The sequence below is a fragment of the Candida orthopsilosis genome (assembly GCF_000315875.1).
Source record: "Candida orthopsilosis Co 90-125, chromosome 1 draft sequence".
NCBI lineage: Eukaryota > Fungi > Ascomycota > Pichiomycetes > Serinales > Debaryomycetaceae > Lodderomyces > Lodderomyces orthopsilosis.
The window spans coordinates 721931-749709 of NC_018292.1; the positions used below are offsets into that span (position 1 = coordinate 721931).

Below are 27779 nucleotides of genomic sequence, written 5' to 3' on the forward strand. Positions count from 1 at the left end.
TTTGCCTGTCTCTGGGGGTGAACCAATAATGTATAATGGCTGATCTCAATAATGAAGCACCAGTGACAACAAGTCCAGGTAATGAGAAAATGCATCTGACAAATGACCATGACAAACCCAAAAAAAGGTCGCTTTTAGAAGACGACTTCTTTTCCTTGAGTAGCAGCTTTGATAAAAAGAAGAGAAAGCACAAGCACAAAAGCAGAGAGGCTACGTCGAGCTCACCCATTGGCTCAGAGCGTACCATTAAGGCTGAAGAACCCACGTCCATTAATCCTGATATTCAGACAAATGAAAAAGTTATTGAAAAAGAGACAAAGCTGGGTTCTGTCTCCATACCCAAAGATGACTCCAAATCCACTCCCTCTGATACGAACAGCCCAACGACTCTTCCGTTGCTAGACAAGGAACAAATTCTTCGAGAGATTGAACAAAGGGTCAGTGAACGTGAAGCAAAATTGTCAACGCCGTTGTTAGATGATTCAGATGAAGAAGAGGTTCAGGTCGAGATTGTGAAAAGTTCTCCAAAAACAAGAAATTCAGCTAAGTCACCGATACAAGATTACAGCTATAAATTCGCTGAAGCTGACGAAAAGAAAAGACGATATATTATAAAAATCATATCGAAGCTTCCGGCACCGCAAGACTCAACTATAGAAGTTGACCTTGCTTGTAAGGGAATGAAATCATTCAGCAAGATTATAAAATCTGCTGTGGATTTCTACAAAAACATTTATTCGGATCAAATGCCACAAGTTTTACTTGATCGGTACAATGTTGAAATTTGTAGTTTAGTTTGGGTTGAGGGAAAGTTGCTTGTGCATTCTTATTATACTCCTAGAATGCTTAGGATTCCGCCGCCTGGTGGGGCCTTCAATGCATTAGTGGACAAGGTGGAATTGATGCCGCCTACAACAGTACATTTTTTCTTGATTCCTAAGGACAATAGCGAAAATTTTATGAATGTTTACCCTGAATTAAGGGCCAGTGCAATAGAGCCAGAGATTAAAGAAATGGAAGAATCTACGATTGCAGAGGAGCTTAGCCAATCCAGTAGTGAGAATGAAGATGAGGATGATGAAAATGGGTCGTTTTTCAAAGGTGATAAATTTATTGATCTTTATAATGAAGAAGAAGGTGTTTTCTCGATCGGACTTAAAGGGAAAGATAACATACGTATCTCCTGTAAGGTAACCCCCGAGACCAAAATCGAGAGTCTTTTAAAGTTTTACTTGAAGAAAAAAGGAATCGATGAAACTTCGATCAACTTGCCATCTGTGAAGATGATTTTTGACGACGAGGAGTTGAATCTTCATGACGTTGTAGCAGATACGGAATTGGAGGACGATTTTGAAATTCAGATAATAATGTAGAGCATTCGTTTGAGTGTGTAATTGTATATATATAATGATTAGCAAGCAACGGTTTGGCTCTGGTCTCTCGATCCATAACCCTTTTCGAAGCTTTCGGTTGATTTGGGTCTTCTCATTTGTGACTAATGATGAGGGACCCATTGATAAAATTTATACTATCTGAAATCAGGTTGCAAAATGGTGTTGAGTAGTGTCTGTACCACTTCTTGAAAGTGCAATATCGAAAGCGCGGTGCCAACCCATATTGCATACAGTCACAGAAACTAAACGTACAATCATCTTCAGCTTCATTGATAAAGAGGTCTCTCGGTGAGATTGGGATCACTTATTTAAACACCATGAGACTCTCAAATGATGATGAAAGTCAAGACTCGAGTGAGCAACAAATCATAAAAAAACTAACAGAATTGTTTCCCCAATTAGAACTCGAGGAAGAATCTTTACTCAATTGGGAGGTTGAATTGGCAGAAAGCATTGATACCTATGGAATAGAAGAAGCAATTGCAGGTATTGCACATTTTGAACCAGACATTGAACCTACCATTCATGACCGTAACGTCAGCACCGTGTTAGACTTGATCAAGGGGCATATCCAAGAGGGCAACGAATTCGGCAGTCTTATAATAGAAATTCTATGTTCTACACTTTCTCAAAGCCAACAACTCAGGATCAAAAACCATGGCAACTTACCTATACTCATTAACTTGTATATGAGTCTTTTAAAGGGTTATACAAACCATGAGACTTTTACTACACTTAATGCGCTCAAGAAACTAATTTTAATCTTGATGGATTTAGGATGCGACATAGATACGTTTCGAAAGATTGTGTCTCCGCTCTACACAGGTTCGAATGAGTTGATGTGTCAAGAATTGATGGAATTGCTAAATCAAATTTTGGAAAAATACCCAACCCATTACCCATTCATTCTCACAAACCAGCAAATAAACTTTCCGATTTCAGATAGCATCAACAAATCATTTTCGATTTACGGTTGGATAAAGTTGAGTAACCCGAATATTGAGAGCAATAACTTCTGTATTGTGACCTTGTTGAGCTCTGATTCGTCCACGTGCACGATTTTCACACTCCGGATCGTGAACGGAAACCAGATCATGGTGGAGTTGAAAAACCCAGTGAACAAATCGCGATCTCAGTTTGCTTTCAATCACATCATAAATGAGGCTGTCGATGAACCGTTTCAAATTGCATTAACGTACGATGAGAGAACGAATCTTAACTTATACATCAATGGGGAATTACATGAAAGCATACCTTGCGCTGGGCTACACAAGGACAGTACAAGCTGGAACAAAATCTCAATTGGCGAGACTGACTGTGGTTTAGTGGTGAGAAATATATCCTTAACCAATGTGAGTCTACCCCACGAATTAATCGAGTATTTGTTTTGTTTGGGGGTCGGCACGAATGCACTGCTAAGAAATTTAAATGATAGCATGTTGTCAAATTTGAGAACCCAACTATCATACAACACTCTATTTACATTTGCAAGGAGGCAGATTGTTAAAAAGAAAGCAGAGGGTATACCTATTAATCAAAAGACGAGGCTGCTCGGAGCGAAGTCTGGCAAATATGAAAAGGAAGAATTCGGGGACGTACGCTTGAACCTTGTAAACAAGTTGCTGGTTGGGATTCGGCATTGTCGAATCAATGAGAAGAATGTGCTTTTTGATAGCAATGATGTGTTCAATGACTTAAATCAAAGGGTCTCTACGCAAAGTGGCGTTGGAGTGAACGTGGTATTTTGTAATCCGGTTTCGTTATATCAACAATTTCATGTATTTGGAACACTACCGTGGCTTTTAAAAATAATGGAGGATGCTTGTAAATTACGAGATGAAACATTGAGAGATACACTTTTCTTGAGGACGTTGTCGTTATTGTTCAAGCTTTTAACGAATGACTGGAGACTAAGTAAAGAGTTTGAAGGTTTTAGTGGCTATAATTTATTGGGGCTCATTCTACTTCAATACAAAGCCACCAATCCTAATTTAACTTTCCATACCGAGGCTGTTTCCACAGAGAGTGCTGAGATTGAAAGTTTAAGCTCTCTATTGAATATATTGTTGAGCTATTGTGGCTTTGATTTTGCTAACTCAGCAAAATCAGTGATTATCAATTTTGAATGTTATAGAGTTTTGGTTTTGAATTTTGATTTGTTCTACCCGTCAGACTCGTTTGAGTTTCTTCTTTCCCATGTTTACACGTTGCTAGTAACTTCTGACTACAAGCAGCATAACCTACTATATATCAAAAAAGCAAGTTTACTAAAGCGATTGCTACATTTCCTCAAAAGCCCAAAAGTGAAAGATGGGCAATTATCCCCGAACTTTGAACACACTTTGCTGCGAATGATATTAGCACTTTTAGCAGAAGATGCAACCACTGAATCAATTCTAGCAGTGTCCTCATACATAATATTTGCTCTTTACAGCCCTGAAAGCTCGAAGATCTGTGCAAATGCTGCATTAATTGCTCTCACGGATTTCATTTGTGACCCAAAAACACCAATTAAGGCTTTGAAGAAATTTTCACGATCAATCACCATACATTGGATTACCCTTTTGTTTAAGAGTGAGATAGAGCTGGCTGTACGTTGTGGGGTGCGTTTGCTAACTCGTTTATTGAATATTTTGGGGAAACACATTGTCAGCCGGTTCTTCGAGCAAAATCATGGGCTCGACATGTTATCGCTGTCCCTTGAATCTTGGTGGAGCAGCGGTAATGTTTTGAGATTAATTTTCTGTGCTTCCTTTGGTGTATCTGGTTCTCACGGCGTGGCGGAGCCACTAGCACCAATAGAATCTGCAGATATACAAGTACCAGAGTTTCTCTTGCTACTAAATGAGTTGGAATTGAATGCAATGTATACATTGAGCACCAACTTCGGTATGACTATGGGCAGTAATCCATCTACTCCAGTTAAAACGCGTGTTCAAGAAGACATTTCTTTATCATTTGATGTCCTTCATCTGCTTAATATGTGTTGCGATTGGTTAGAGAAGTTTAATGTTTTGTCGAAAATGGAAAATTCGCCACAATACATGAATGGCTTAGTTTATCTATTGGGGTATTTGAAACTAAGCTTGACGTGGTTTTCAGATGAAGCCACTCAGACCGGTTTTTCTCGGCTTTACAAACGCTTATTGGACTTGTTAACTCAGAACTATGTCTCCAGTCTACGGTATGGTAAATTTCACGCTACTTTCAACGAGTTAAGTGACTTTAGCAAGCTATTGTTGTTGAATTACGTATTTCCCAAAATTTTTGAACATGTCAGAGACTTCATTACCCTCTCAAACTTCATTCACGATGAAGCTCAGTTCTCCAGAAACTTGGCAATTTTATTGCTGACATTCCACCATGAATTTGCAGGTAAAAATTATTTTGTTGCAACGGAAGACTTACAAAATTATTTGACCTGTCAAGTCATATTGTTGGAGAAAAATCAAACAAAAGAGGTGAAGAAGTTAGAGCCCATCTTGGTGGAAACGGTGACTCTACAACTTGTCCAAATTTCATGTGATATTGACTATGCATTCCATTCCAATGCAAAGCAGTTGACAATTTTGTTGAAGGAGCTTCTTTACAGACAGATGACCATTTTCGATAAAGATGTTCTTAAACCAGATAGTTTAGTTCCAATAATCAAGCTTGTTCTTGGTATGGTATTGACCAACGGTCCGGAAGATGAACAAATATCGACAGAAATTACTTTCAGCTTCCTTAGAACTGCCTATTTACAGTGGATGAATGACTTTCCCATGGTTATACAAAAGTTGAATTTTGACACGAGCTTAATGAATGAATTCTTTACAAATTTAATGACGAGAGATGACAATGAATCTTTATCTAAGTTAAGGAAATACCCTCCAGTTGTAAAGAGTATTTTGAAAGATTTTCAAGCATTAAAGCAAGAGTACTTGAAATCTGAACGTTTGAGAGTATCGAGCATTGCAAAAGCAAGTCTACATAGCGGAGCAAAGATAGCTCAAACAAATAGCATTTATGTGAAAAGCTTTGAAAATGATTGTCAGTTGTTGAAGAGACAGACAATGAGGGCAGAAAGAGCCAAGTACAACCGCACTGTTCAGGACCGGAATGACAATATGACTCAATACAACCAAGCATACCATACATTGAAGAGCGAGACAATTAGAATTTTTGGCCTTCATGAACCGGAGAGTTGCACACTCGACTATATTGAAAACGATGACAGGATGCGAAGGCGATTTGTGATAGAAGATCTATTGCCAGAATCTGAAAAACTAAGCTATGAAGTTCAAGTACCTTTATTGCAGTCTGAAGTTGAAGCAGCCCTTCCGAATGAATCCATCTACACAGTTGTACCCAATACTGTTGACACAATGTCTTTTTCCAATGAGCTTTTAGAAAGTATCGTTGACAATTCAAAGCCACGGGAAAGCCACAATGAGACCACTGTTGATGAGAATGAGGAAGATTTTGATGACAAAAACAGACGCGTTAGTAGGAGCTTATATGTTGGTGATCAAATCGTATCTATTTGGAATGTTTGCCAAATCAATGGGTTGGTGCCTGTTGAAAGTCTATTGATTTTGGGATCAAGCTACTTATATTTGATTGAAAATTACTTTCATGGACAAGACGGGAATATTGTTGATGTGCATGATGCTCCGCAAGAGCTCAGAGATCCTATTACACAGTTGGTTAATTTGCAATCCAGTAGTCTAGATTTGAGTAGTCACTCACATAGGACCAAAAGTTGGGGATTGGACAAATTGAGTTGCATATCTAGACGCCAGTTTTTGCTTCGTGATAATGCGCTAGAAATGTTTTTCAGTGATGGATCCAACATTTTGATAACATGCTTGACTTCCAAAGAAAGTAGCGTTGTATACAATAAGCTATCTCGCTATGCTACAGGTAAAGACATCGACCCTGATCTTACACAAGCATTGGCACTGAACTCAAATGTTTCACACAATAACAGTATTTCCTCCAAATTGGTGTCGGCATTGTCTAATTCGTCCCTTAACAGCTATCTTCATTTATCTGCTACTAAAAGGTGGAAAATGGGAGAAATTTCAAATTTTTATTACTTGATGATAATAAACACTTTGGCAGGAAGGACATTCAATGATTTGACTCAATACCCAGTGTTTCCTTGGGTGATAGCTGATTACATGAGCGAGTCGTTGGACTTGTCAAATCCTAAAGCATTCAGAGACTTGTCAAAGCCAATGGGTGCACAAACATCCGGCAGAGCGAACCAGTTTAAGGAGAGATATGAGGCATTGGCTAGTTTGGACGATCGAGATGCTCCTCCCTTCCATTATGGAACACATTATTCATCTGCAATGATTGTCACGTCTTATTTGATTAGATTGAAACCGCATGTTCAATCGTATCTTTTATTACAAGGAGGTAAATTCGATCATGCGGATAGACTTTTTAATTCAATAGAAAAGGCTTGGTATTCGGCTTCACGAGACAACACAACAGATGTCAGGGAATTAATTCCCGAATTCTACTACTTGCCTGAATTTCTTGTAAATTCAAACAATTTTGATTTTGGAAAATTGCAAAATGGTGAAAAATGCGATGATGTAAAATTACCTCCGTGGGCCAAAGGAGATCCGAAATTGTTTATTGCTAAAAATAGAGAGGCTTTGGAGAGTCCGTATGTTTCAGCTAACTTGCATTTATGGATTGATTTGGTGTTTGGGTTGAAACAGAGTGGGCCCTATGCCATCGACTCATTAAATGTATTTCATCACTACTCTTATAATGGAGCAATTGATTTGGATAATATAGAAGATGATGTACAAAAACGTGCGGTCATTGGCATGATCAACAACTTTGGTCAAACTCCAGCAAAAGTGTTTTCAAAACCACACGTCATGAAGGAGGTTTTGAATTTACCATCTTATTATTTGACGTTGTTGAGTTTTGAAAGGGAGCCCGCTTTGGTGTTCGAATCCAAGATCAGGGAGCCAATAGCTAAATTAGAAATTAGTTCAAGGAACCCTCGTCGATGGGTTGGAAGACACAAATGTGTTTCATGCGAAGATGAACTTTTGATTCGAAAACCAAAGTATCCTAACTTTCTCAATGGCTCTTTAATAATCAATGATACGACTTTTACAAACATCCACTCCTGTGATATAACGTCTATATTGCAAATTGGATTTAAGATTTTCCTAACCGGGGCACAAAATGGTTTAATCTCAGTTTGGAAATATCAAGTGAAACCGCAAATATCTTTGGAACACATTACTACATTGAGAGGACATTTTTGTTCTATTACAAACATGGCCTACAGTAGAAGCTTTAAAATTGGTGTTAGCGTGGATGAAGATGGAGTAGTTATATTGTGGGATTTGATTAGATTCAACTTTATCAAGAAGTTCTCTCCTGATGATGAAGGTCGTTCGAGATGTCTTGCCAGTATCTCAAATGATTCTGGGAATATTGCAATCATGCGAGGAAATGGAAAGCAAGGTATATTGAAACTATACAATGTGAATGGTGGCTATATCCTTTCCAAAACCATTGAAAAATTTGACAATGTTTCTGCAGTAACATTTGGGACTACAAATATACCGGGACTCAGTGGAAGCAGGTCAGGAGCTCTTCAAAATCACGTATATTGGTCTAATGAACTTTTGGTTGTTGCTCGCAATGAGAGTGTTGAAATTTGGGAATTGACTCACGATTCTCAAGCCGGGTGGGAATTGAGCCTACTACAAGAGATATCAGTACACATTAGCGGAAAGATTACGACAATTTGTTTATTGAAATGTTCCGAGGTTGATAACGAGGATAGGCTCATACGTGGTGTGTTGAAATTGATATTTGGTGATTCAACAGGTAAAGTATACGTTGTATAGAGGACTGACGATGAAATGAATTTATAATACACAGAGCAAGCTATTCCAGGTGGGCTACTTGTACCAGCAACGTGACATCTCTCGATAAAAATTCTGTAGACTAATATTTTTGGATTCCCTAAAAATAGCGATTATCTTCTCTTTTTTGATGTGTTGCTGGCTTTCTTAACCCCCGTGGCCCCAGTACCAACAGCAATCTCCTCTGGCTCAACTACATCCGACTTTTCTAACCTCAGTTCTGCTGCTTGTGCCTGAATTTCTTTAAACTGTTCTGCAAATTCAGGGTTAACCCATTGAGCAATAGTGGGAGCAATTGAAATCACCAACACGACTACGAATATGATTGTGTATGTCTTGTTTCTGAAAATGAATCCAAATGGACTGTTGAGAAGCATATCGTATACCGATCCACTAGACTTCTCATAAAATTGTTTGACTTCTTTAAATTGTATTTCCAAAGGTGATTGGTGACTTACTTCTGTATAAACCGACTGATTATTCTTCTCTTGCCCCAAAGTGCTCTTATATGCCACAATTTTGTCGTCATCGACCGATAATCTATACCTGTTGTTTGAAAATGTAAAGTCGTATGAGTTGGCAATCAATTCGTACTCTCCAACTGTCAAATCTTTATACGTGAACCGGTATCCTTGATCTACAGTGGCTGTAATTGGAGTAAAATCATGATTCTTTCCCCTATCATTGAGTTTGTATAGGTCCACTTTAAATCTCAGAGGATAGTTATTTAAATTTGGTACTGTTTGTCGCAACTCCTTGGCTAACTCCGGTACATCGTTGGGTATATTTCTGAAAACCCCAGTGAATCCAATCGCTGTGATGACATTGAAGAGGTATGTGAGTGCAATTACCACTGATGTGTAATGCATTGTTGCGTGATGTGGTTCGGTGGTTCTTGTAAGTGTATTACAGTGACGAACTATCGGGAGAAAAGTGATTGTCGTTTATTCGTATTTAACGACACTACACATAAAAAACTTAATACGAGGGAATGTAGCTAGTCATGTCTTTACATGGTAATAATATCAATGGCCTTGTATACCGGGTCATGATATTATTCTCCGTGACTTAGAGGATTGTTGCAAAAGGACACCATCACTACCGTTGTGATGAAGTATCTGTAACACCGACTATGCAATATTTTTGTGTAGCACACATCAAAGGGCAACATTGGTTCCCTCTCTCTCGCTTTCTCTCGATTCTTGAAAAAATTTTCAACACTTTTCTTACACTTCTTCTTCTTCTTCTTCTTCTTTTTTCTCTACATTGTATTATACCTGTATGCGTATTATTGTAGGGCGACAATTCTGTTATTTAATCAGACTCTTGGTTTGAATTAAATCTTTTCCTACGATTGCTGCTCTCTACAACGCATACTAAAGTAACACTAGTTAATCCAAATTTTCTTTACAGAGAACATGGATTGATTAGTCATGGAAATTACGGGCGTGGTTGAGTTGTGAAGAAAGGTATATTGCTTTTTCTTTACAAGAGTTCTCAGCTGGGCATTCTAGCCTCCGCACATTTTACTAATTATCAATGATTTTCTTCTGTTATTACACTCTTTATTAACTTGGTCTAAGGGTCCTCGAACCCCATCTATCATACGAATATAAACCAATTCCAATTAAGCTGATTCCAATAAACTGTTCGGTGGTAATTTTACCTGTGTATGAGGAGGCATGCTGTTCTCTGTTCACCATTAGTATAATACTCATCATGATCAAGATTATCCTCTTCATCATTGAAGCAATGGAATACGATAATGCTGGTATTGATCCTAGAAGGTGAAGTGCCAATAATGTTTGTCCAAAGTGAGATAAACTATCGAGGAGAATAAGAGTCAACACCTTGGTGAAAACTGGAGTAGTTGCCACTAAAACTTCTGTCGGGTACTGCAATGAAAATTGTTGATGCATTTGGGGAAATTCGTTGCATAAGAACCCACCAATTGAAAAAGAAGCGCCAATAATTGAGCTGTATAGAATAATCGAAATTTTGTCTGGTTTGGCAATCTTGTTTAATTCAAATTTGTTCACGATAAATGCAAACGGATTATAGACGTTCGTATTGCTATTCAAAACTGCCTGGGTATATAGCGTTGAAGAGCTCACTTGTGGTTTTAATTGTGGGGTAGATAAGTGATTCTCCTTCATTTCGTCCAAGGTAAGATCAGACGTAGAAAATGGAAGCCTTCCCAAAGAACACTTGTTCGGTACATCAAGATGATTTCGATCTAAAGTTGAACTCTTCTCGACTTTTCCAATGCGAAGCGGTTCTTTCTCATTGGTGTCATTTTGGGGGCTAGGTGTTGAAGGTCTGGTGTCCGTATGCAAGACCAACGATACTGGATGTCGCATCCTTTCATCTGCACCATCCCAGGTTATTAATTGCTTTCCATAAATATTTTGAGCAGCAAACACAACAGTACTCATTAGACACATAAAAATTCCAGTTAAATGCTGCTGGTTGAACTCTTTGTACTCACTCATTAGCGAATTGGTGCTGGATTGGGAATTTCGTACCGAATCAGAAAAAATAATCAAAATAACCCCCAATAGCAATGGTATTAATGATACATACGTCACAACTGGGAAAATGACATTGTAAACTGTTCTGTAACCAAGAACAACTATTAATGGACTCAAGGCTTTAATACTTGAGACCGTTGCTAACGGTATCAATGACGTGGCTGTAAGTGAAAAGAACTTCCCAACAAATTGAAACAATCCTAATGGGAAAATCTTCAACAACATTGCAAATGAAAATGCTGGCTTGTTATTGGAATTGTGGTCTGGTACACTTCCCTGCGGAAATCGTTCACTAACATGAGGTACATTTCGACAAATGATGATTGTTGCAAAAGATAGGGTTGCTCCCACAAGGAATTGACATTGTGATAAAAATAATGGATAGGGTAACTCAGTTAAGATACGTTTAGTTAACTGTGATGTGGTTGTTGAAACGGCATACCACAAGAGACATGTTGTGATGGTTTTTATGGATATTGATGGTATTGCTCCAGAAAGAATGTTTTGCATCATATTTTGTGCAATCTTTTAGTAGCTGTGTTGCTATTTTGTGCTGGTGGTGGTGGTTGATACACTTGTGTCAATGAAAATTGGTGCACATGTAAGGTTTAAGTTTTCATTTGTTGAATAAATAAAAGAACGTCAGCGAGTGAATAGCAAGTCAGTTCGATTGTGATGGGTTTGAAGCCACTTTCCGAATGATCATTTCGGAACTAGTTGGTTTTTTTCTTTATTTTGTGATTGTGATTGGTAGCTTCAATACACATACCCCCTGCATTTTGGTGCCTTGTACACGACTTCGAGGCTTTTGCGCTGCGCATTATAGCAAGTCTTTACACTCCCCTCCCAGCTTTATATTGTGATATACTATTTTAAGATTTTGTAAACAAATAGAGGACTCACCAAGAATTACTTTAAGACACATTACAAAAACCTGTTTTTAAGTACTACTGCCAATACACTCGTACACAACCAATCATTCATTATCTGCCAACTTTGATGCATCAAACCCTTCTGTTTTCATATGTTTCTTATCGTAAGCAGTACTAGGATTGTTCCAACCTTCAGACTCAGAAATGTTTACATTCTCCTTAACCCAATAAGCAAAAGGATAATTGGGTTGCGTTTTCAATGGCATTTCATCAGTTATAATACCTAAATCTTTTTGTCTTTGAATCAATTCATCTAAATATGGTGCCAATTTATCTCTAACCATTTCAAAGTTTTTGTACTTGAGAATATCTTCGGGTCCTTCGTATATGATTTTCCTCAAAAGCGATGGAATCATTGGTTCATCTTTCATTTCTTCAATTGAATAATAAATGGGATGATTTGTAAAGATGATGGCTCCAGTTTTGGGTAAACGACGCAAAGTTTGTCTTTCTACTCGAACATTGAATTGACGTGGATCTGCTCCTTCAAGATCTTTCTCCATATTGGGGAAAAATTTCTCAGTTTGGTAGATATTGCTAACTTTTAATTTAGTATCCCAAGTGATGTACCAACTTGCTCTTTCCACTGGATCTTCAGGTTTCATTCTACCAAACCATCTTTCCATTGATTTCTTCAAACTTTTTTCATAATATGGTACCTTTTGATGAATCGTATCGATATGTTTACCTAATTTATCTTTAATGAAGAAGGATCCTCCAGGAAATGGGACAGCTCCAGCAACCATATAATGTAATCCGTCTTTGGGATTTTTCAAAACAAGATAGAAATCTTCTTTAGCCAACTTTGATACATAGACTAAAGGATCTTCCTTAAATGGTCTTGTCATATCCAAGACCTCTTTGGTAACTTCATTTCTCACAATTTTACCTGTAGTTTCCCAATCTCCATCCTGTACAACAGTGAACAACAAGGGATATCTCTTAATCATATGATCAACAACCATTTCCATCAATTCAACACATGCATCATAACCTTCAGGTAACATACCAAAGTTTTCTTCTCCGTACTTGAGTCTTATCCTCTCCTTCTCGTCAATATAATGTTGATAATATTTATCCATGTCAAGCCAATGATTAATATCCAATTTGAAAATAGACATTGTTTGATGATATGGCCAACGAAATGGTCTCCATGGTCTATCGTCGTAATTTCTAACTTCTTGGGGTTTTATCAATAATGGTGTAGGGTTTGGAATTGTGTCATTGGTCTTCCCATATATGGAAGTTGGCTTGGGATTGCTTGATGATAATGTTCTCTCCTTATCAGTGACAGCCACTCTCGTTGCAAATAATGACTTGTTCAAGGCTTTTATTTGATTGCGAGCAAAGTATAAGATCAAACCTAAGCACACCAGTAGTGCGCCAAAGCGTATAGGATCGGACATGTTTGGAAAAGTAGTGGAGTAAATGTATGGTGTTTGGTCCTTCTAGCAAATCAAAAGAGACATAATTGGAGTACTTATATATACTTTGTTGCTGTACATAGGTATATGGATTTGATGTTCAGATTGAGTAATGATACTGTTTTTGCCGTAGATATTGATAAGGAAAATATAGCCTCCCAATTTTTGCAATTTATTTTTTTTCGCTCCACCTTGGAATTCGCAACCTAATCGGGTTATCCTATGCAGATAGGCATAACCATCTACAAAAATAAAAAATAAAAAATAAGATCCAAACAATGGAGCCATTCAATTAAAGTGCCCGCAAACCACATGTAAAACACAACTTGTTATACCAATGTATCTACCCTACTTTTGATAAGCCTGTTCAAATCTGAATAGTACAGCTTGTCTATCATATTCGTCTTCACATTCTTCCAATTGTTTAATTAAAGGCTCAATCAACCCTTTGATCCATTTATTCAATTCATCCTTGTTGCTGGCATACTGCATAGCTATGAACTGACTGAAAGCTTGATTATGGTAATAAATGTCAAGGTTATCTGAGGTTATGAACTTGGCTACTAATGTATGATAAGTGTGATTCATCTTTAAATCACCAATAAATGGATTCACCACACCTGTGACATAATTCATCTTTTTTCTAAAAAGCGTGTCTGAAAAGAGGTTAAACACTGATTCTTGAACAGTTGGTGACAATTTCGACTCAGTTAAAAAGTAAAGAAGCACAAATTTGTAATATCGGTATCCAAAATCACCATGTTTGAAAATAGTCTCGAGAATTCGTGGTTGTTTTATTTCCATCCTTTGAAAGAACTCAGCTGCTACTCTATAATTAATCAAAAGAAACTTGTTCATTGTAGACTCAAGATTGAGTTTGGGGGGAGTCAATTGGCTCGATTTGTATTTCCAAAATGGCGCTTGGGGTTCACCAAGACGAAATTTAAGTTTATTGTCTAGTTGAACACCCATGAATGACTTATCCATAACCTCCTCCTTAGTTGTTAGGTCCTGTACTATTTCCATTCCAATTGATTCATCATTTATATCATTCAATAGATATCCAAGACGAGTCACATTGTCAAATCCATATGTTTGTAGTAGCTTTTCTTCAAACAAGCCAATCCATCGTCTATATGACCCCAATGGTTGATTTATGTGATATTTGGTGTTTAAATATGACACGTATTCAATCGCTAAATTATAGTAAAGTGAATCATCCATTTTTGAGAACGACACCGACACATTTTGCAACTTGTTTAAAACTGCATTTGTAGTTTTGTTTGACGTAGAAGAAGACAATGTGTTTAAATATTCCTTTCGTTTCAACAATTGTGATCTCAACTCAACAAAAAATTCATCGATGTATTGCCAATCCAATTGTGACATCACAGTTACCACTTTTGTAACTAACTCGTGACACCAATTTTCCTTTTGCTCCTCTGATAAACAAGCAAATATCAGATTAAATTGATTAAGTGATAGTAATTGTTCCTTTTTCAACGTCTCAATACCCAGCATATACGATTTCCTCTCCTTTTGATTTTCGAAAAATTTCATCAAATCAACGATATATGATTTAAATGAATGGCTTTCAATCATGTCACCAAGCTTTTTCAATTGGGTATTTATCAAAGTAGTTGATTCCATTCTCTCCAAGGCTAATCTAGTAAAGTACGAATACGATATGTGGCCAAATAGTTCAAAATTTCGAATGGTCAGTGTTATGAATTTTCCATTATCCGAATTTCCGAAGTATAAATGCTTACTTAAAAGTAGAATCCTGTTGATTAAATTGGAGTTCATAATAGGCGGTAGAATTTGATATGGAGACTTCGTTTTGGGAGCATTGTTAGAAATTACTGGTAATTCAAAATTAGACATTGCGAAAACTTTAACCAAATGAAGTTTAGTGCCGAAGCTGAGTATGGGTGCAGCAAATCCCAACAAGTCAAGTGCATACTTTTTGTAATTCTTGGTTATCAAGTACCCCAACTTTGCCATATTTGTCTCTTCATTTAACTCAGGAAAACTCTTTTTAACTAAAAGGAGTGAGTTGTTCCTTTGACGAACGTGACCTTGGAGCAATTCAGTTCTTTTACCTATCAATTTGATCGTGTATTCAGCAAATTGAATCAACTTCTTCAGTATGGCTGTGTCCTCTTGAAAGTTAGCAATAGTAGCTTCAACATCATCAACCTGTTCAATTGTAGGCAACTTTATAAGTTGATAAGCATTCTTTGGTTTATTATAATCTTCGAGAAACCGTGCCATGCTATGAATGAAATGTGATGATAATTCTCCATTCTTCACAACCAATAGACCCAAATACTGATAAAATATAAAGCTGTACTGAAGGTCATTATGTATAGTGCGTTTGATGAGGTTTCTAACACGACCATTCAACAGGTTGAATAAACCAGTGGCAGTCACAAGTGTAGTAAAATTTAACTCCTCCATCTTCAAATCCCTTTTTAGATAAACATTCCAATATACTTTCAAAGCTTCTTGTCCGATTCTTCGTAATTTGAACAATTGTAATTGGATTCCACGTGTTTCACACTGTTTTGCGAATAAATATTTGGCACATCTTTCTATGGCGTATGAATTTGTGCAAAATATTAACGGATTGAGCTCAGCATTGTGGTCAAACTTATCAAGCTCCAATATCTCATTATAAAATTCATCTTCAGACTCAAACCCTGTGCTGTAGCCATTGCATGTCATGGACATATCAATGTAATTATCCACCGATAACATGCTAAGCTGCTTGTTTAGATCAGTCAAGGCATCCTTGTTTGTGTCAATTAACTTTTTCAAATAATTATACTCTCTTCTGGTTCCTTTGAAGTCGATCCTTGTATTTTGAAGAGTGCATTGGTGTTTGCATACCTTTGCGTTGTCTTCACTTAAAAATGCCTCCTCTATTTGTTTGTTAACTGCTTCATATCGTTCACTGTATTGAGGATCACCTAAACCAGGGAATAATAGATTAATCGCGAGATGGATTGTCTCTCTCTTGTTCAGATTAGACGTTGAATTATGTCGTATAGTTATTATTGACCATCTTTTGGCTAAAGTTGGATATAGCAGTCGTGCTCTGTAGCATCGTACTGCTAGCATCGACTTTATTTTCGTCTCTATGCCTTTTGTGCAAAAGTGGTTTTAGTTTCACATTTGTAATGTTTCAGTTTTAGATTTCACAACGACGACGCATCAATTATCCAGACCATACTGTGAAACAGAACTTCTCTACACTGGTCTACGCCCACGACTACAATAAATTCAGTTCGTTACTAATTTTATATATTTAAATTGGTTTCCTTGCTTAAAATACAAAAAAGATTTTAGTACCTATTCGTCAGCTATGATACGGTGATTTAAATGAAGAATATTAATAGCACCCGGAATAATAATGAAATGATGAAAAAGTGATGATAATGATGATAATGTTTGTAAAAAACAACATGATTATAATCTTCTACCTCTTCTACCACCTTTTCTTCTAGTAGAATCTGATGGAACTGGAGTAACATCTTCGATTCTTCCAATTCTCAAACCAGATCTAGCCAAAGCTCTTAAAGCTGATTGACCACCTGGACCTGGGGTCTTGGTCTTGGTACCACCAGTAGCTCTCAATTTGATGTGAACAGCAGTAATACCAACTTCTTTACATTTGGCAGCAACATCTTGAGCAGCCAACATAGCAGCGTATGGAGATGATTCATCTCTATCAGCCTTGACTTTCATACCACCAGTGACTCTGGAGATGGTTTCCTTACCGGATAAATCAGTAACATGGACGAAAGTATCGTTAAATGAAGCGAAAATTCTGGCAACACCAAAAACTTGGGAACGGTCTAGATTGGATTAGTTAGTATTATGCTTGGATTTATTGAATTGGGCCATTGGAATGTACATGAGTTTTAAGGATATAGAATTTTTGATATAAGCGATGTGAAATAAAAGACCTCTCCCTTCTTTCGAGATCATTGCTGATTCTCTAGACCACTTCTCATCATTGTCGTCAGAAACGTTGTTGTTCTGCCTCTGAAGGGCATCGGTTGGCTACTCTTTCATGGTGATGATCTTTCTTCGATTACATTACTCTTACTCCCATAACTCTCCAACCTGTACTATTCTTTCCACATGTACATTCCGTTTACAAAGCCCTGGTCTATCTCCTGATTTGTATCAAACATACCAGCGGACATATTGGTGATTGTTGTGATTGTATGTGTCTATTAGATCTTTCAAAGCAGCTAAAAATTTCAATTTAATTTTTTCCATAACCAAAGTGTAAGAAGGTTTGGTGCGCACACTAAAGCTAAGAGATGGAAAAATATGTGTGCACGTGTACACTCTTTTCTATGGTTGTAGCCCTATTTTTATCATGACCATAATAAGCTCACCAAATATAGACTAGTCGATTACGAGCCTAGAGAAAGCGTCAGCATAGTCTCTACATGTAAACCGAAATCAAGGGCATGGCAAGATGCCAAATTATTTTTGTTTCTGATTGATATTCTATAGTACACACATGTAAAAAGGGGATTCTCCTAACTCTCTGTCTCCCTCTTTAATAAACGAAACCCAAAATCTTACCAGAAACGTGCTTTCTTCTAGCTTCTTCATGGTCCATGATACCAGCAGAAGTAGTCAAGATAACGTAACCGAATTGTCTAGCTGGTAACAAGTTATCAGTCCATCTTTCAATGTCACCAATCTTGACGTTAAATCTTGGTGAAATAACACCACACTTGTTTAATCTACCGTTTAATTGAACAACAATCTTACCTGATCTGTGATCATCAATGTATTCGAATTCTCCAATGTAACCATGTTTTTGCATAACAGTCAAAAATCTAATAATGACTTTTGATGATGGTCTAATGAGAACTTGTCTCTTACCGGTCTTTTCGGCGTTGTTGATGGCGTTTAAAGCATCTGCTAAAACTGAGGTTCTGGTCATTGTTTATCTTATATGTAAAGGACTGTAGAATTAGACTGGTGGTAATTACTTCTAAGAAAGATTTTGTAAAGGTTTGGAAAATTTCACAAATTTTTCACTCCTCCGTCTGTATGAGTCTGTTTCCTGTGTATAATATATACAAAAGCGAGAGAGGGAGAAAAAAAAAATGTATTGGTATAGTAGACGCTACCAAAAACGCTTCACTAAGACAGAGAGAGAAAACCAAAATTTTTCATTAAAAACTTTCCAATCAAAAAATTTTCTCCTTTGGAATCTCATACATTAGAGTTCAAACATCAACGATGCCTGTATGTACCTAAGCACACTATATGTTAAATGGTGAAGACAAGGTTACCAGTGAGGAAGAATAAACAAGTGCTCGGATGCAACAACAGCCTTTGAAGCTTGTTCCAGAGTTGGGGTCTAACGAGCTACGATGGTGAATGTACACCTCGTCAAAGTTCATTTCGACGAAGAGTTGGAGCATAACAAGAGGGTCCGTTGTATTCCGCCACTTGTGCACATTTCCAAGACCCCCTTATATGTCGTGAATTCTGTACTAACTTACTTTTAATAGTCTCAAAAATCATTCAGAACCAAGCAAAAATTGGCTAAGGCTCAAAAACAAAACAGACCATTGCCACAATGGATCAGATTGAGAACTGATAACAAGATCAGATACAATGCTAAGAGAAGACACTGGAGAAGAACTAAGTTGGGTATCTAAGCTTTTGATTCAAACACCATCATCATTAGTAATACTACGACCAACCATAACCACAACCGACATCTGACCTTTTGTTCATCTTTATTTTTATATTTTCATTGTGACGGAATTTGCTATATGTATTCGTTTGCTCAAAGTTATTTGTAGCGGAGAGCTATTTTGTTTGATATAGAGGTATTGGTATTTTTTGCTGTGCTTTATCTATGTTAGATATATGTTTATGTATAGTGGATTTTAAAACATTTAATATAACTTTATTAGCATTAGAGAGGAATAGAAATGTAGTGATTGTGTAGGAATGTAAGTAATAACCTTATGTGAGGGAAGATTGTGCTTGAGGTAAAAACCTTGGTTAGTGTATTTGAGAAGCTAATCCTTGACGGGTTAGTACAGTAAATACACTGCAAATTAGTCTATCCATATACTACACATCCACAATCAGAAACCTCTGAGTTACCTTTGCTTTTGTCTATATACAATACACACTTAAACAGTTAACCTCACATAGCATCATACTCTCCTATCCCCTCAACACTCTACTGCATCTCCACGTTAGACAATCCCTTCATCTTCAAAAACAGTTTCAATTGGTTTTTCCATTAATGATGCATGAGCACCAACTCCAACAATACTCAGTCCAATCAACCACATCAAAGTAGACACAGGACTAGCCAAAAATCCTAAAGGAACAGCAACGATCAATAACCCAGTATACAATTGTGATGTGTTTAATCTACCAAAAGGAGTAACAAAATCTTCACCTTCTAATCGATTAATTGCCCAGACTCCAAATATAACAAACCCCAACACAGACAATAAAAGTAAATTGGTAACAAGTGCATAAATACTCAAACAAGCAACAATAGCTAAATAATTGGCGGAAAAATAACCTAAATTATAACTAACACGTTGTTGAATTTCACCAAAATTGGCGGGTTTGGAGACACGTCTAAAATCAAAAAATTCTTGTGGTGGACGTAATTTGGAAATTGTTGATTGTAATGATGCAAAATCTGATTTGATTCTTTCGACACTGAATCTATCCGAAAGGTTGGAAAATTGCTACGAGTAGATAAGTTAGTACGCTGAAGTGACGGAAGCTTGTGGTTCAAAAACATACTGCTAAATTTAAAAGTTGTGACATGCTATTAAATTCTTAGTTGAAGGATTAGTTTTAAATGGGTGGTATTATTAAATTAGTCTTTCTGTGTATTTCCCCTAAGTTGTAGTTCTAATCAAAGGTTGATTCTTAATACGATATGGTGGTGCTTTTGGTGTTTTGATTATTGATGTTATTTTGTCTTCCATGAATTATTGTTGATAATTTTCTTTTTCTTTTTCCTTTTCCTTTTCTCTTTTTTCCAATGTCGTAATTGTTTTCAATTTCAGTAAACAAATTTGTTTACGTGTCACGACTCTGAAACTTCAGCCTCCTTTTGTAACTTCTCAGCCACACTAACTGCTACTTTATCCTATTGATGAACGGCTAGTAAAACTACTCCATATTGTAGTTGATTCTTTATCTCGTGTATCATTTTCAATTCTTGCTCATCAGAGCCAAACAATTAGACTCAAGTTCAAATCTGAATACAGACCGCCTTAGTGAACTACCAGATCTCTACAGAGTTAATGCTTTAACTCAAACATCTCAATTGATCTCTGTAAAAGTCACATGAGCGTAGTCTGTCATCGAGGATAATCTCATCCTGATCATTTTATAGAAACCTCTTTCAAAGGTTAACAAATGTCTATAGCATACCTGGGCCCTTCAATTCTGCAACTATCTAGAGATAAAGCTCTGGTTCTACACATCTCATATCCCAATCAATGCCAAATAAGAATTAAAGTATGCACATGTATAAACCTACACAAGTATGCATATGCAACTACCTGAATGGGTTACTAAGTGAATATTGTGAATAATCAACCGTGACAAATTCATTCAATCTTGCATTTGCAGCAACCGTTCCATCACCATTTCCATTCCCATTACCCACTGCACTTGCACTACCGGTTGCAGCTCCATCACTACCTAATCTGTTGTTATATTGTTCATTCATTGCTAGTTTGTATTGGTGTAATTTCTCTTGATAAATTTCAATAAGTTGTCCAAATTTAGAACAGTAGCGTTGATGTACTCTCAACTTCTCAATCAATTCATCATCATCAGCATCTTCTTCTTCTTCACCATCTGCATTAACCTTTCCATTACTATGTCCAGTTGAACGTTGTTTGCGGAAAATTTGGAAAATGGCATCATTAGCTAAATCTTGATTGAATAAAATAATCCAACAATTAATAATCGTTTCATAAGTTAAATTCCTCGTATATTGAAACTCCAGATTTGTAAAATTAGGCAATTTATGAATCAAATTCGTCAGTTCATGCAAAAACCACAACGATGTAACTAAATCATCATGTTGATTAGGTGGCAAAATCCACAATATGTAATCCTCAAGGCAGTTTAAAAAATCAACGAGATATGGTTTGATTCGTAAATAAGAGTAATCGGAACTTGCATCACATTTATAAGGTAGGGCACTGATTAAAGTCTCATATTTGGCATTTAAGATTGTAAGGATATTTGTAATAGATGGTGGTTGGGCGATTTTGGAAATGGTTTGGTTAAGTTCGGGGTGGATGTCAATTAATGAGTAGATTAGCTTAGTTAGGTCGGATTTATCTAATGTTTCAATGATTCGTGTTGGTGGTAATGGTTGGCCAATAATACGAGGCGTTCTGCTTCGTTTATACTTCGTAGAAAAAGAAGTAGCTGTTGTGGTTGTATTCTTGTGTAGTGAGCTTGTCGTATTGTTATTAGACGAAGTGAAGTTGAATTGTTTTCGACAATTATGCAATTTATCATGCAAGGTGAATGATTTACTTTGTTTATCATCTTGTTTCTCATCATCAGCAGTATCAGTATCCCCCTCGTCTCTTCTTTTCCTTTTCTTAGATAGACTAGACTCAATCAATGATCGTGGTGTATAATGTTGTTGTTGGCTTGATGTAAAATGCATCTGATCGCCTGCTTTACTGCCGCTAGTGCTATTATTGTTGTTGTTGATTCCCCATTGGAATCCAGCTGACATCATATTGACTTCTGTGGTCTGATGCTATGGTTTTGTACGTAGTGAAGTAAAAGTTTGGTTATTATCGTAATGGCGTTTAAACGGTGGTGCGATAAATAATCTTTATAAATTTAGTCGACTGAAGGAAAGCAACCAAGTATGAATGATGTTCCTTCTATACGACACGATTGTATTAACTCCCCAGTTGCAAGTTTATAGTATCTTGTTGATATATAAATGTATCTGGTGTTTATAGTAGTAGTAATGAATTTGTAGATATGGATATATGTATATTACTTCCTCAATTTCTCTGCTTAACTTAATAAAAATTTCTCTCTAGAAATAAAAAGAAATTTAGAAATACTACCAGCAATCATTAGGTAGCGTTTATATTATATCATACCATCATCAAACATAACTACTACATATCAATTGAACACCTCTTACAATCTATATTCAAATATATCATCTGTATTTGGAAACTATAATTTACTTAAATATACATATACAAGCCCCTTTGCACCTTCAATAATAATCATTACCTTCAACTTCACTATCAGTTATACTTAAATCATCGTCATCTCCACCAAAAGCCGATTCACTTTCAACATCATAATCAGCTTCATTAAATTCTTTGAAACGATTTCTTTTCAATTCAACATCATCCAATTCATCGGAATTTGTACCTATTCCGCTTTCACCGGGTGCTTTTGAATTGGTGAAACTTCCGCTAATGGCAATCTTTTCTGGTATTTGTGATGATGATGCTACACCATTAGTATTAGCCTGGTTTGGATCATTGGTGCCTGCACCTTCTTTATCATCACCATTTAGTTGTCCTGTTGTGCCTTGTGTCTCTTCCTCTTCCCCCTCTTCCTCTTCTTCTTCTTCTTCCAATTCCTTTTCTTCCAAATCAATTTTCATTTCTTGTAAAATATCAAAACATTCACTCAATAAAGCACAAACGGCACCTTGACCTTCAGGTACAGTTTGGTGAATAATGAATTTTCCATCTTTTCTTAAGTTGTCAATTGAAGCCAATTTGAATTGGAATGGATACAATTCTCGTAAATTATTCAATCCATCAACTCGTTTTAATTCTAATAAACATCTCTTGACCGTTTGTAATTGATTATGTATTGGAGCTAAACTTTCACTGACTGGCTCACTACTCTCCAATAATTTGTACACTATTGAGTAGCATTTTCTCAACAAGTACAAGATCAATGTCTGATATTTCTTGTATTTACCTTTTGGTGTTTGACTGAAAATATTGATTCTTGAATCATCAATTGTTTTCAATGTCTTTTGATAATTATATAAATCAGTTTCTCTTAATGTCCATCTTCTAGTTAATAATATGTTTTCCAATGTCGATTTCATATCTTGCAAGTTTTTGTATACATGATCATACTGATTCTTCAACTCAGGATTGGGTGTGGTTTCATCATCAATTTCCAATGATTTTAAGGCATATGCTTCATCATGAATTAACAAATCAGATATTAAATTATTACAATCATCAATCAATCCATTGAGGACTGCTTGTATTGAATCTAATTTTTGTTCATCCTCAACTTCGTCACTGTGGAATTTACCATCGGATTCATCACGTAATTTCTCAATTTGTTTCAATTCATTTTTATATTGGGAAAGTTTATCCTTTAATTGATTACGTTTGGTTTCATCATTGGTATTTTCTTCATCATCACCTTGACCAAAATCAGTAACAAAATTCAACAATTGATGCCTTAAATCAATCAATTCATGATAAATTGGTTCTAAGTCATGAGGTATATTTTCAAAATTATCAACCAATTCTTTAAACAAGTTTTCACATTTGATCAACTTGTTTCGTAATAAATTTTCCTCAATTTGATGATTTTGCAGTAATTTGCCACCCCTGTCTCCATCCTCTTCTTCATCATCATCGGCAGCATATTTGTCTTGACTTGATAGTATAATTTCACTAATTTCTGATAATCGTTGACCCACAGGCTCCAAGTCAGCCATCGTGTAAACTTTACATTCTTTTAAATGAGTCAATAATTTCATCACTGTACTTAAACTTGAATATGTAGCTGGGGCAAATTTAATCAATCCACAGGTGACAAAACATAAACTTAATAATTGGAATATATCATCGATTATTGAATCATTGCTGTTGGGTAAATCCAACTTCATTCCTTTCAACTCTTCATCTTTTCTTGTCAATTTTAATTCATTTATAGCATCAAGGAAGGTATCATATATCGAGTAGACTTGTTTCAGATCAATGTATTTATTTCGATTGTTTTTGATTTCAAGTAAGCTTTTGTATAAACCCATAAATCGTTCATAAATTGATCGTTCATAGGAAGGAACTGAGGGTTTATTGGCAGAAGACGAGCCAGTGGCTGTTGCTGCGGCAGATGGGGGCCTGGATATCGATTGCGCCTGTGTTGATGCTGATAATGGTGTCAAAGAAGGTTGACTAGCGTGTTGTTGATCTGGTGCATTTGCAGTGTTGGTGGTAGTGGTGGTGGGGGTGATGGTGGTGGTTGCTAACCCTGAAGGAGTCCCTGGACGAGAATGTGGGGTAACAAGCCCTGAATGTGTCATTTGTGTAATGTCTGTTGTTGTTGATTACTGTAATGGCGAGTGTCTGCTGTGAACCAACTGTCTTCTTTGTGAGTGTATATATATGTATCTATATCCAATCTATTGTATACTTGGGCAGTCCCTTTGTCGGTTGTAAGAAAAACAGGTGGTTTTTTTTTGCTGGCATGATTTTCTCACTCTACTCTTCACTTAAAATTTAAATTTAAAAACTCCCGGAGAGTATGTTTCTCAGTCGGAAAAAATAGGAGACATACTAATACAACAAGCACATGCATATCACGTTTTCATATGCATAGTCTACATTCAGAACGAGTAGGGTTTGTTTGTACGCTTAGTACGGTAATGGCATTTAGTCCATGTATATACATACCTTCTGTAATTTCAAAGCAAACAAGCAAGCTATTTCTAAATCAAATCATCAAATTCATCCTCATCATCATCGTCATCGTCGTCATCGTCGTCATCGTCATCATCATCGTCTCCCTCTTGTTCGGCAAGTTGAGCGTAATATTCAGCCAATGCATTCTGCGCTTCTTGATCCTTGAGATCGGTATGGATGTTGTTGTTGTTGGATGTAGATTGTGGTGGTGCCGTCAAGGATGTAGGTTCAGGGGTGGGCAATACTGAAGATACCTCTGTGCCATTTCCATCTTCCAATTCACTAGTAGCACCTTGTCTTTCTTCTTTGACGGCGACACTATTGTTGCCCTGTTCATTTTTAACTTTTGTCTCACCATCTTCTCCTTCTTCATTAACACTATTGGTAACCTCCAACTCATCCTTCATAAAATCTACATTTTGTGAATTACCAACAGTACTATTTGAATGCCATGAAGGTAATGCATTTTGTTCCAATTTTTGTCTTCTTCTTTCCTTTTCCAATTGTTCTCGTTCGTAATTTTCATCATTTGCGGTAATTGAAACATGTAAAGTGGCTTGTGATCTAGCTGCTGCATTTTGCATAGCTTGTGCGTTAATACCTGATCTTGATTTAGAGCTAACACGGTTAGATAATGTATATTGAGCTGAAGTTGTTGATTGGGCAGGAATTGCCTGCAATAATGAACTTTCAAAATCATTATCTTGAATTTGAGAATCATCAATAATTTTCAAATATTTAATAATTGGATCAATCTGTAACATTAGATCCTCCAATTTTTCTTGTTTTAGTATAGCTTGTTGTGATGAATCATCTTCAATTAATACTCCTTGACATACATCACATATAAACTCAGTTTTGTCTTCACTTAATAAGGAAATAGCATCCAATTGTGAAACTTTTTTACCACATCTTGGACATACATAACCTTGAGGATTACCAAAACTTGACATCTCTTGTTTTAATTGATTAACAATGGTATGAACTTTCCATTTAATTGAATCTATAGCTTCAGTTATATGGATATAAAAATACGTTCTAGTAACATATTTCTGTTGTCCATTATCTTCTCTTTGAATATGATTTATTAATAACCTATCTTCAACTAATCGATTACAAAGTGAACGTAATTCTTTTCTTTTGATACCAATCAAATGAATTAAATCATCTTCTGATAATACAGAGTGACGTAATACAGCATCTAAAATCAAGACATATGGTGTACTATAGAATCCTCTGCTAACAAACCTGATTAAAGATCTGACTGAATCGTCCATGAAAAGAAATGTGTAGTGAGGTTGGAACGAAGGACGAAGTCGTTGACTAATAGCTTGAGTTGAGTTGAGTTGAGATTTTTCTTTTTTTCTTTCTCTGATAAAAGTCGTGTAACTTTGGTCAATTTTGCAACTTAGCTTTTGATTGCAATTAAGTTGGTCCAGTATTGTTGTAATAAAGCGTAGCTGAGGTTGATTACTATGGAAGAAGAAGGAAAGAAAAGACTATTAAATTTTGTTTCCAAGAAAGGAATTCGCCATTGTACAGTTAAACCTCTCGCCTGCGTTCGATTATTATCAATAGAGAAGCGAGTGATACGTATATAATTAGATACTACGTATCTTGCTAAGGAAAATAACAAGCTTCTCTCCCCTGTGCTATTTTAGCTGAACAACCTAGATATGCACACCAATAGACAAACGTGTTTGGTTATGTGTTTGTTCCAAAGAATTTCGCATGATTTTTTGAACAAAAAGTACCATTTGTGATCAAATTGTTTATAGTTCAAAGACTTAACCCCAGTACATGCTTACAGTCACAATAGATCTATCTTTATAGGGAATGAGATATAAGAACGATACTGTGTTAGAAGAATTACATGCAATGGATTGGTTAGACAACCACTTCAAAGTCTGCTACCATCAAAATTTTAGCAACCACTTGCTCTGTGGTTTTGAACTATACACAAAAGAGGGATGTGCAACACCTTAGCTACATCCCAACAAAAATTAAGTACTAAAGCTAGTGTGAAGTTGCAGTTTATGGGATAGTAGCAGAAATCCACAAGAAAACCAAAAGCACCACAGTTTTGAATTAACTAGAAATTTCGTAGACCTAAATGGGGGAGGGGGGGGGGGATTATCTGTGATGGAAACTGAAAATTATAAAGTTTAAACCTGAAATAACCCTAGTATCCACATTCACACAATTGGGAGAAAGATTACAGTGCATCCTAATAAACACGTGATACACACATGAGAATGAATCCTCCTTATTAGAGTCAAAGGATTCTACAATATTATAGTTTCAAGCTAGAGACTTTGAATTTTATTTTTTCATTTATTTTTACGTTTTCGCGTTTTTGTGCAATACAGTAGAACAAAAAGGCGAGTAGATCGCATTTTGTGTAACAAACAAGTAGTTTGTGTAATTTTCAAATTTCGTGTTTTTTTACAAATTAAAAAAGAAATGCGTTTCATGTAAATAGAGACGCCAACAATAATAACAACAATAATAATAACAGGGAGATGACGCGTGTTTCCTTCTTGGTTTTCGGCATAGTTAGATCTAATGATAGCTACTTATTTTCATTTGTAGTTATAATTGCTGTGATGGCATATTTCATTAATTCATTATTTCATTAATTCCCTATTTCATCATTTGCCTTATCTCTTTATTCCAATCAACTAAATCACTTGAGTTCAGCCTTTCTGTTTCATTTTATATACCACGACTATCCTCATCCATCAATTTTGACAACTACAGAGAAAAATAGGGGGAGATAGCACAGATTCGAAAACGCTTCACGTATTATACACACACACACACACATATATATATATATATATATATTCCACAATATC

The 27779-nt window shown here is 36.3% G+C and overlaps 13 protein-coding genes across 13 annotated transcripts; 3 read left to right on the top strand and 10 right to left on the bottom strand. All coding sequences in view use genetic code 12, as the record gives it.

Moving 5' to 3' along the window:
* Positions 1 to 35: 35 nt before the first annotated feature.
* Positions 36 to 1373, top strand: CORT_0A03360 (Esc2 protein; the record flags this gene model as incomplete). The annotated part of the gene is made up of 1 exon (XM_003866116.1): positions 36 to 1373. The coding sequence occupies one exon, from the start codon at positions 36 to 38 to the stop codon at positions 1371 to 1373; it is 1338 nt and encodes a 445-aa protein (XP_003866164.1).
* Positions 1374 to 1711: 338 nt separating this feature from the next.
* Positions 1712 to 8266, top strand: CORT_0A03370 (Bph1 protein; the record flags this gene model as incomplete). The annotated part of the gene is made up of 1 exon (XM_003866117.1): positions 1712 to 8266. The coding sequence occupies one exon, from the start codon at positions 1712 to 1714 to the stop codon at positions 8264 to 8266; it is 6555 nt and encodes a 2184-aa protein (XP_003866165.1).
* A 131-nt stretch (positions 8267 to 8397) lies between these two features.
* CORT_0A03380 (hypothetical protein) lies at positions 8398 to 9153 on the bottom strand (the record flags this gene model as incomplete). Its single annotated transcript, XM_003866118.1, has 1 exon — positions 8398 to 9153. The coding sequence occupies one exon, from the start codon at positions 9151 to 9153 to the stop codon at positions 8398 to 8400; it is 756 nt and encodes a 251-aa protein (XP_003866166.1).
* Positions 9154 to 9852: 699 nt separating this feature from the next.
* Positions 9853 to 11328, bottom strand: CORT_0A03390 (hypothetical protein; the record flags this gene model as incomplete). Its single annotated transcript, XM_003866119.1, has 1 exon — positions 9853 to 11328. One exon carries the CDS (start codon positions 11326 to 11328, stop codon positions 9853 to 9855), a length of 1476 nt encoding a protein of 491 aa, XP_003866167.1.
* Positions 11329 to 11791: 463 nt separating this feature from the next.
* Positions 11792 to 13153, bottom strand: CORT_0A03400 (hypothetical protein; the record flags this gene model as incomplete). The annotated part of the gene is made up of 1 exon (XM_003866120.1): positions 11792 to 13153. One exon carries the CDS (start codon positions 13151 to 13153, stop codon positions 11792 to 11794), a length of 1362 nt encoding a protein of 453 aa, XP_003866168.1.
* Positions 13154 to 13519: 366 nt separating this feature from the next.
* CORT_0A03410 (hypothetical protein) lies at positions 13520 to 16294 on the bottom strand (the record flags this gene model as incomplete). The annotated part of the gene is made up of 1 exon (XM_003866121.1): positions 13520 to 16294. One exon carries the CDS (start codon positions 16292 to 16294, stop codon positions 13520 to 13522), a length of 2775 nt encoding a protein of 924 aa, XP_003866169.1.
* Positions 16295 to 16642: 348 nt separating this feature from the next.
* Positions 16643 to 17385, bottom strand: CORT_0A03420 (Rps14b ribosomal protein; the record flags this gene model as incomplete). The annotated part of the gene is made up of 2 exons (XM_003866122.1): positions 16643 to 17031; positions 17376 to 17385. 2 exons carry the CDS (start codon positions 17383 to 17385, stop codon positions 16643 to 16645), a joined length of 399 nt encoding a protein of 132 aa, XP_003866170.1.
* A 365-nt stretch (positions 17386 to 17750) lies between these two features.
* On the bottom strand, positions 17751 to 18143 carry CORT_0A03430 (Rps22a predicted ribosomal protein; the record flags this gene model as incomplete). The annotated part of the gene is made up of 1 exon (XM_003866123.1): positions 17751 to 18143. One exon carries the CDS (start codon positions 18141 to 18143, stop codon positions 17751 to 17753), a length of 393 nt encoding a protein of 130 aa, XP_003866171.1.
* Positions 18144 to 18445: 302 nt separating this feature from the next.
* Positions 18446 to 18870, top strand: CORT_0A03440 (hypothetical protein; the record flags this gene model as incomplete). Its single annotated transcript, XM_003866124.1, has 2 exons — positions 18446 to 18451; positions 18721 to 18870. The coding sequence occupies 2 exons, from the start codon at positions 18446 to 18448 to the stop codon at positions 18868 to 18870; spliced, it is 156 nt and encodes a 51-aa protein (XP_003866172.1).
* A 552-nt stretch (positions 18871 to 19422) lies between these two features.
* CORT_0A03450 (Yip3 protein) lies at positions 19423 to 20014 on the bottom strand (the record flags this gene model as incomplete). Its single annotated transcript, XM_003866125.1, has 2 exons — positions 19423 to 19932; positions 19991 to 20014. 2 exons carry the CDS (start codon positions 20012 to 20014, stop codon positions 19423 to 19425), a joined length of 534 nt encoding a protein of 177 aa, XP_003866173.1.
* A 742-nt stretch (positions 20015 to 20756) lies between these two features.
* Positions 20757 to 21965, bottom strand: CORT_0A03460 (hypothetical protein; the record flags this gene model as incomplete). The annotated part of the gene is made up of 1 exon (XM_003866126.1): positions 20757 to 21965. The coding sequence occupies one exon, from the start codon at positions 21963 to 21965 to the stop codon at positions 20757 to 20759; it is 1209 nt and encodes a 402-aa protein (XP_003866174.1).
* Positions 21966 to 22466: 501 nt separating this feature from the next.
* CORT_0A03470 (hypothetical protein) lies at positions 22467 to 24542 on the bottom strand (the record flags this gene model as incomplete). The annotated part of the gene is made up of 1 exon (XM_003866127.1): positions 22467 to 24542. The coding sequence occupies one exon, from the start codon at positions 24540 to 24542 to the stop codon at positions 22467 to 22469; it is 2076 nt and encodes a 691-aa protein (XP_003866175.1).
* A 405-nt stretch (positions 24543 to 24947) lies between these two features.
* CORT_0A03480 (Tfa1 protein) lies at positions 24948 to 26198 on the bottom strand (the record flags this gene model as incomplete). The annotated part of the gene is made up of 1 exon (XM_003866128.1): positions 24948 to 26198. One exon carries the CDS (start codon positions 26196 to 26198, stop codon positions 24948 to 24950), a length of 1251 nt encoding a protein of 416 aa, XP_003866176.1.
* Positions 26199 to 27779: the final 1581 nt, after the last annotated feature.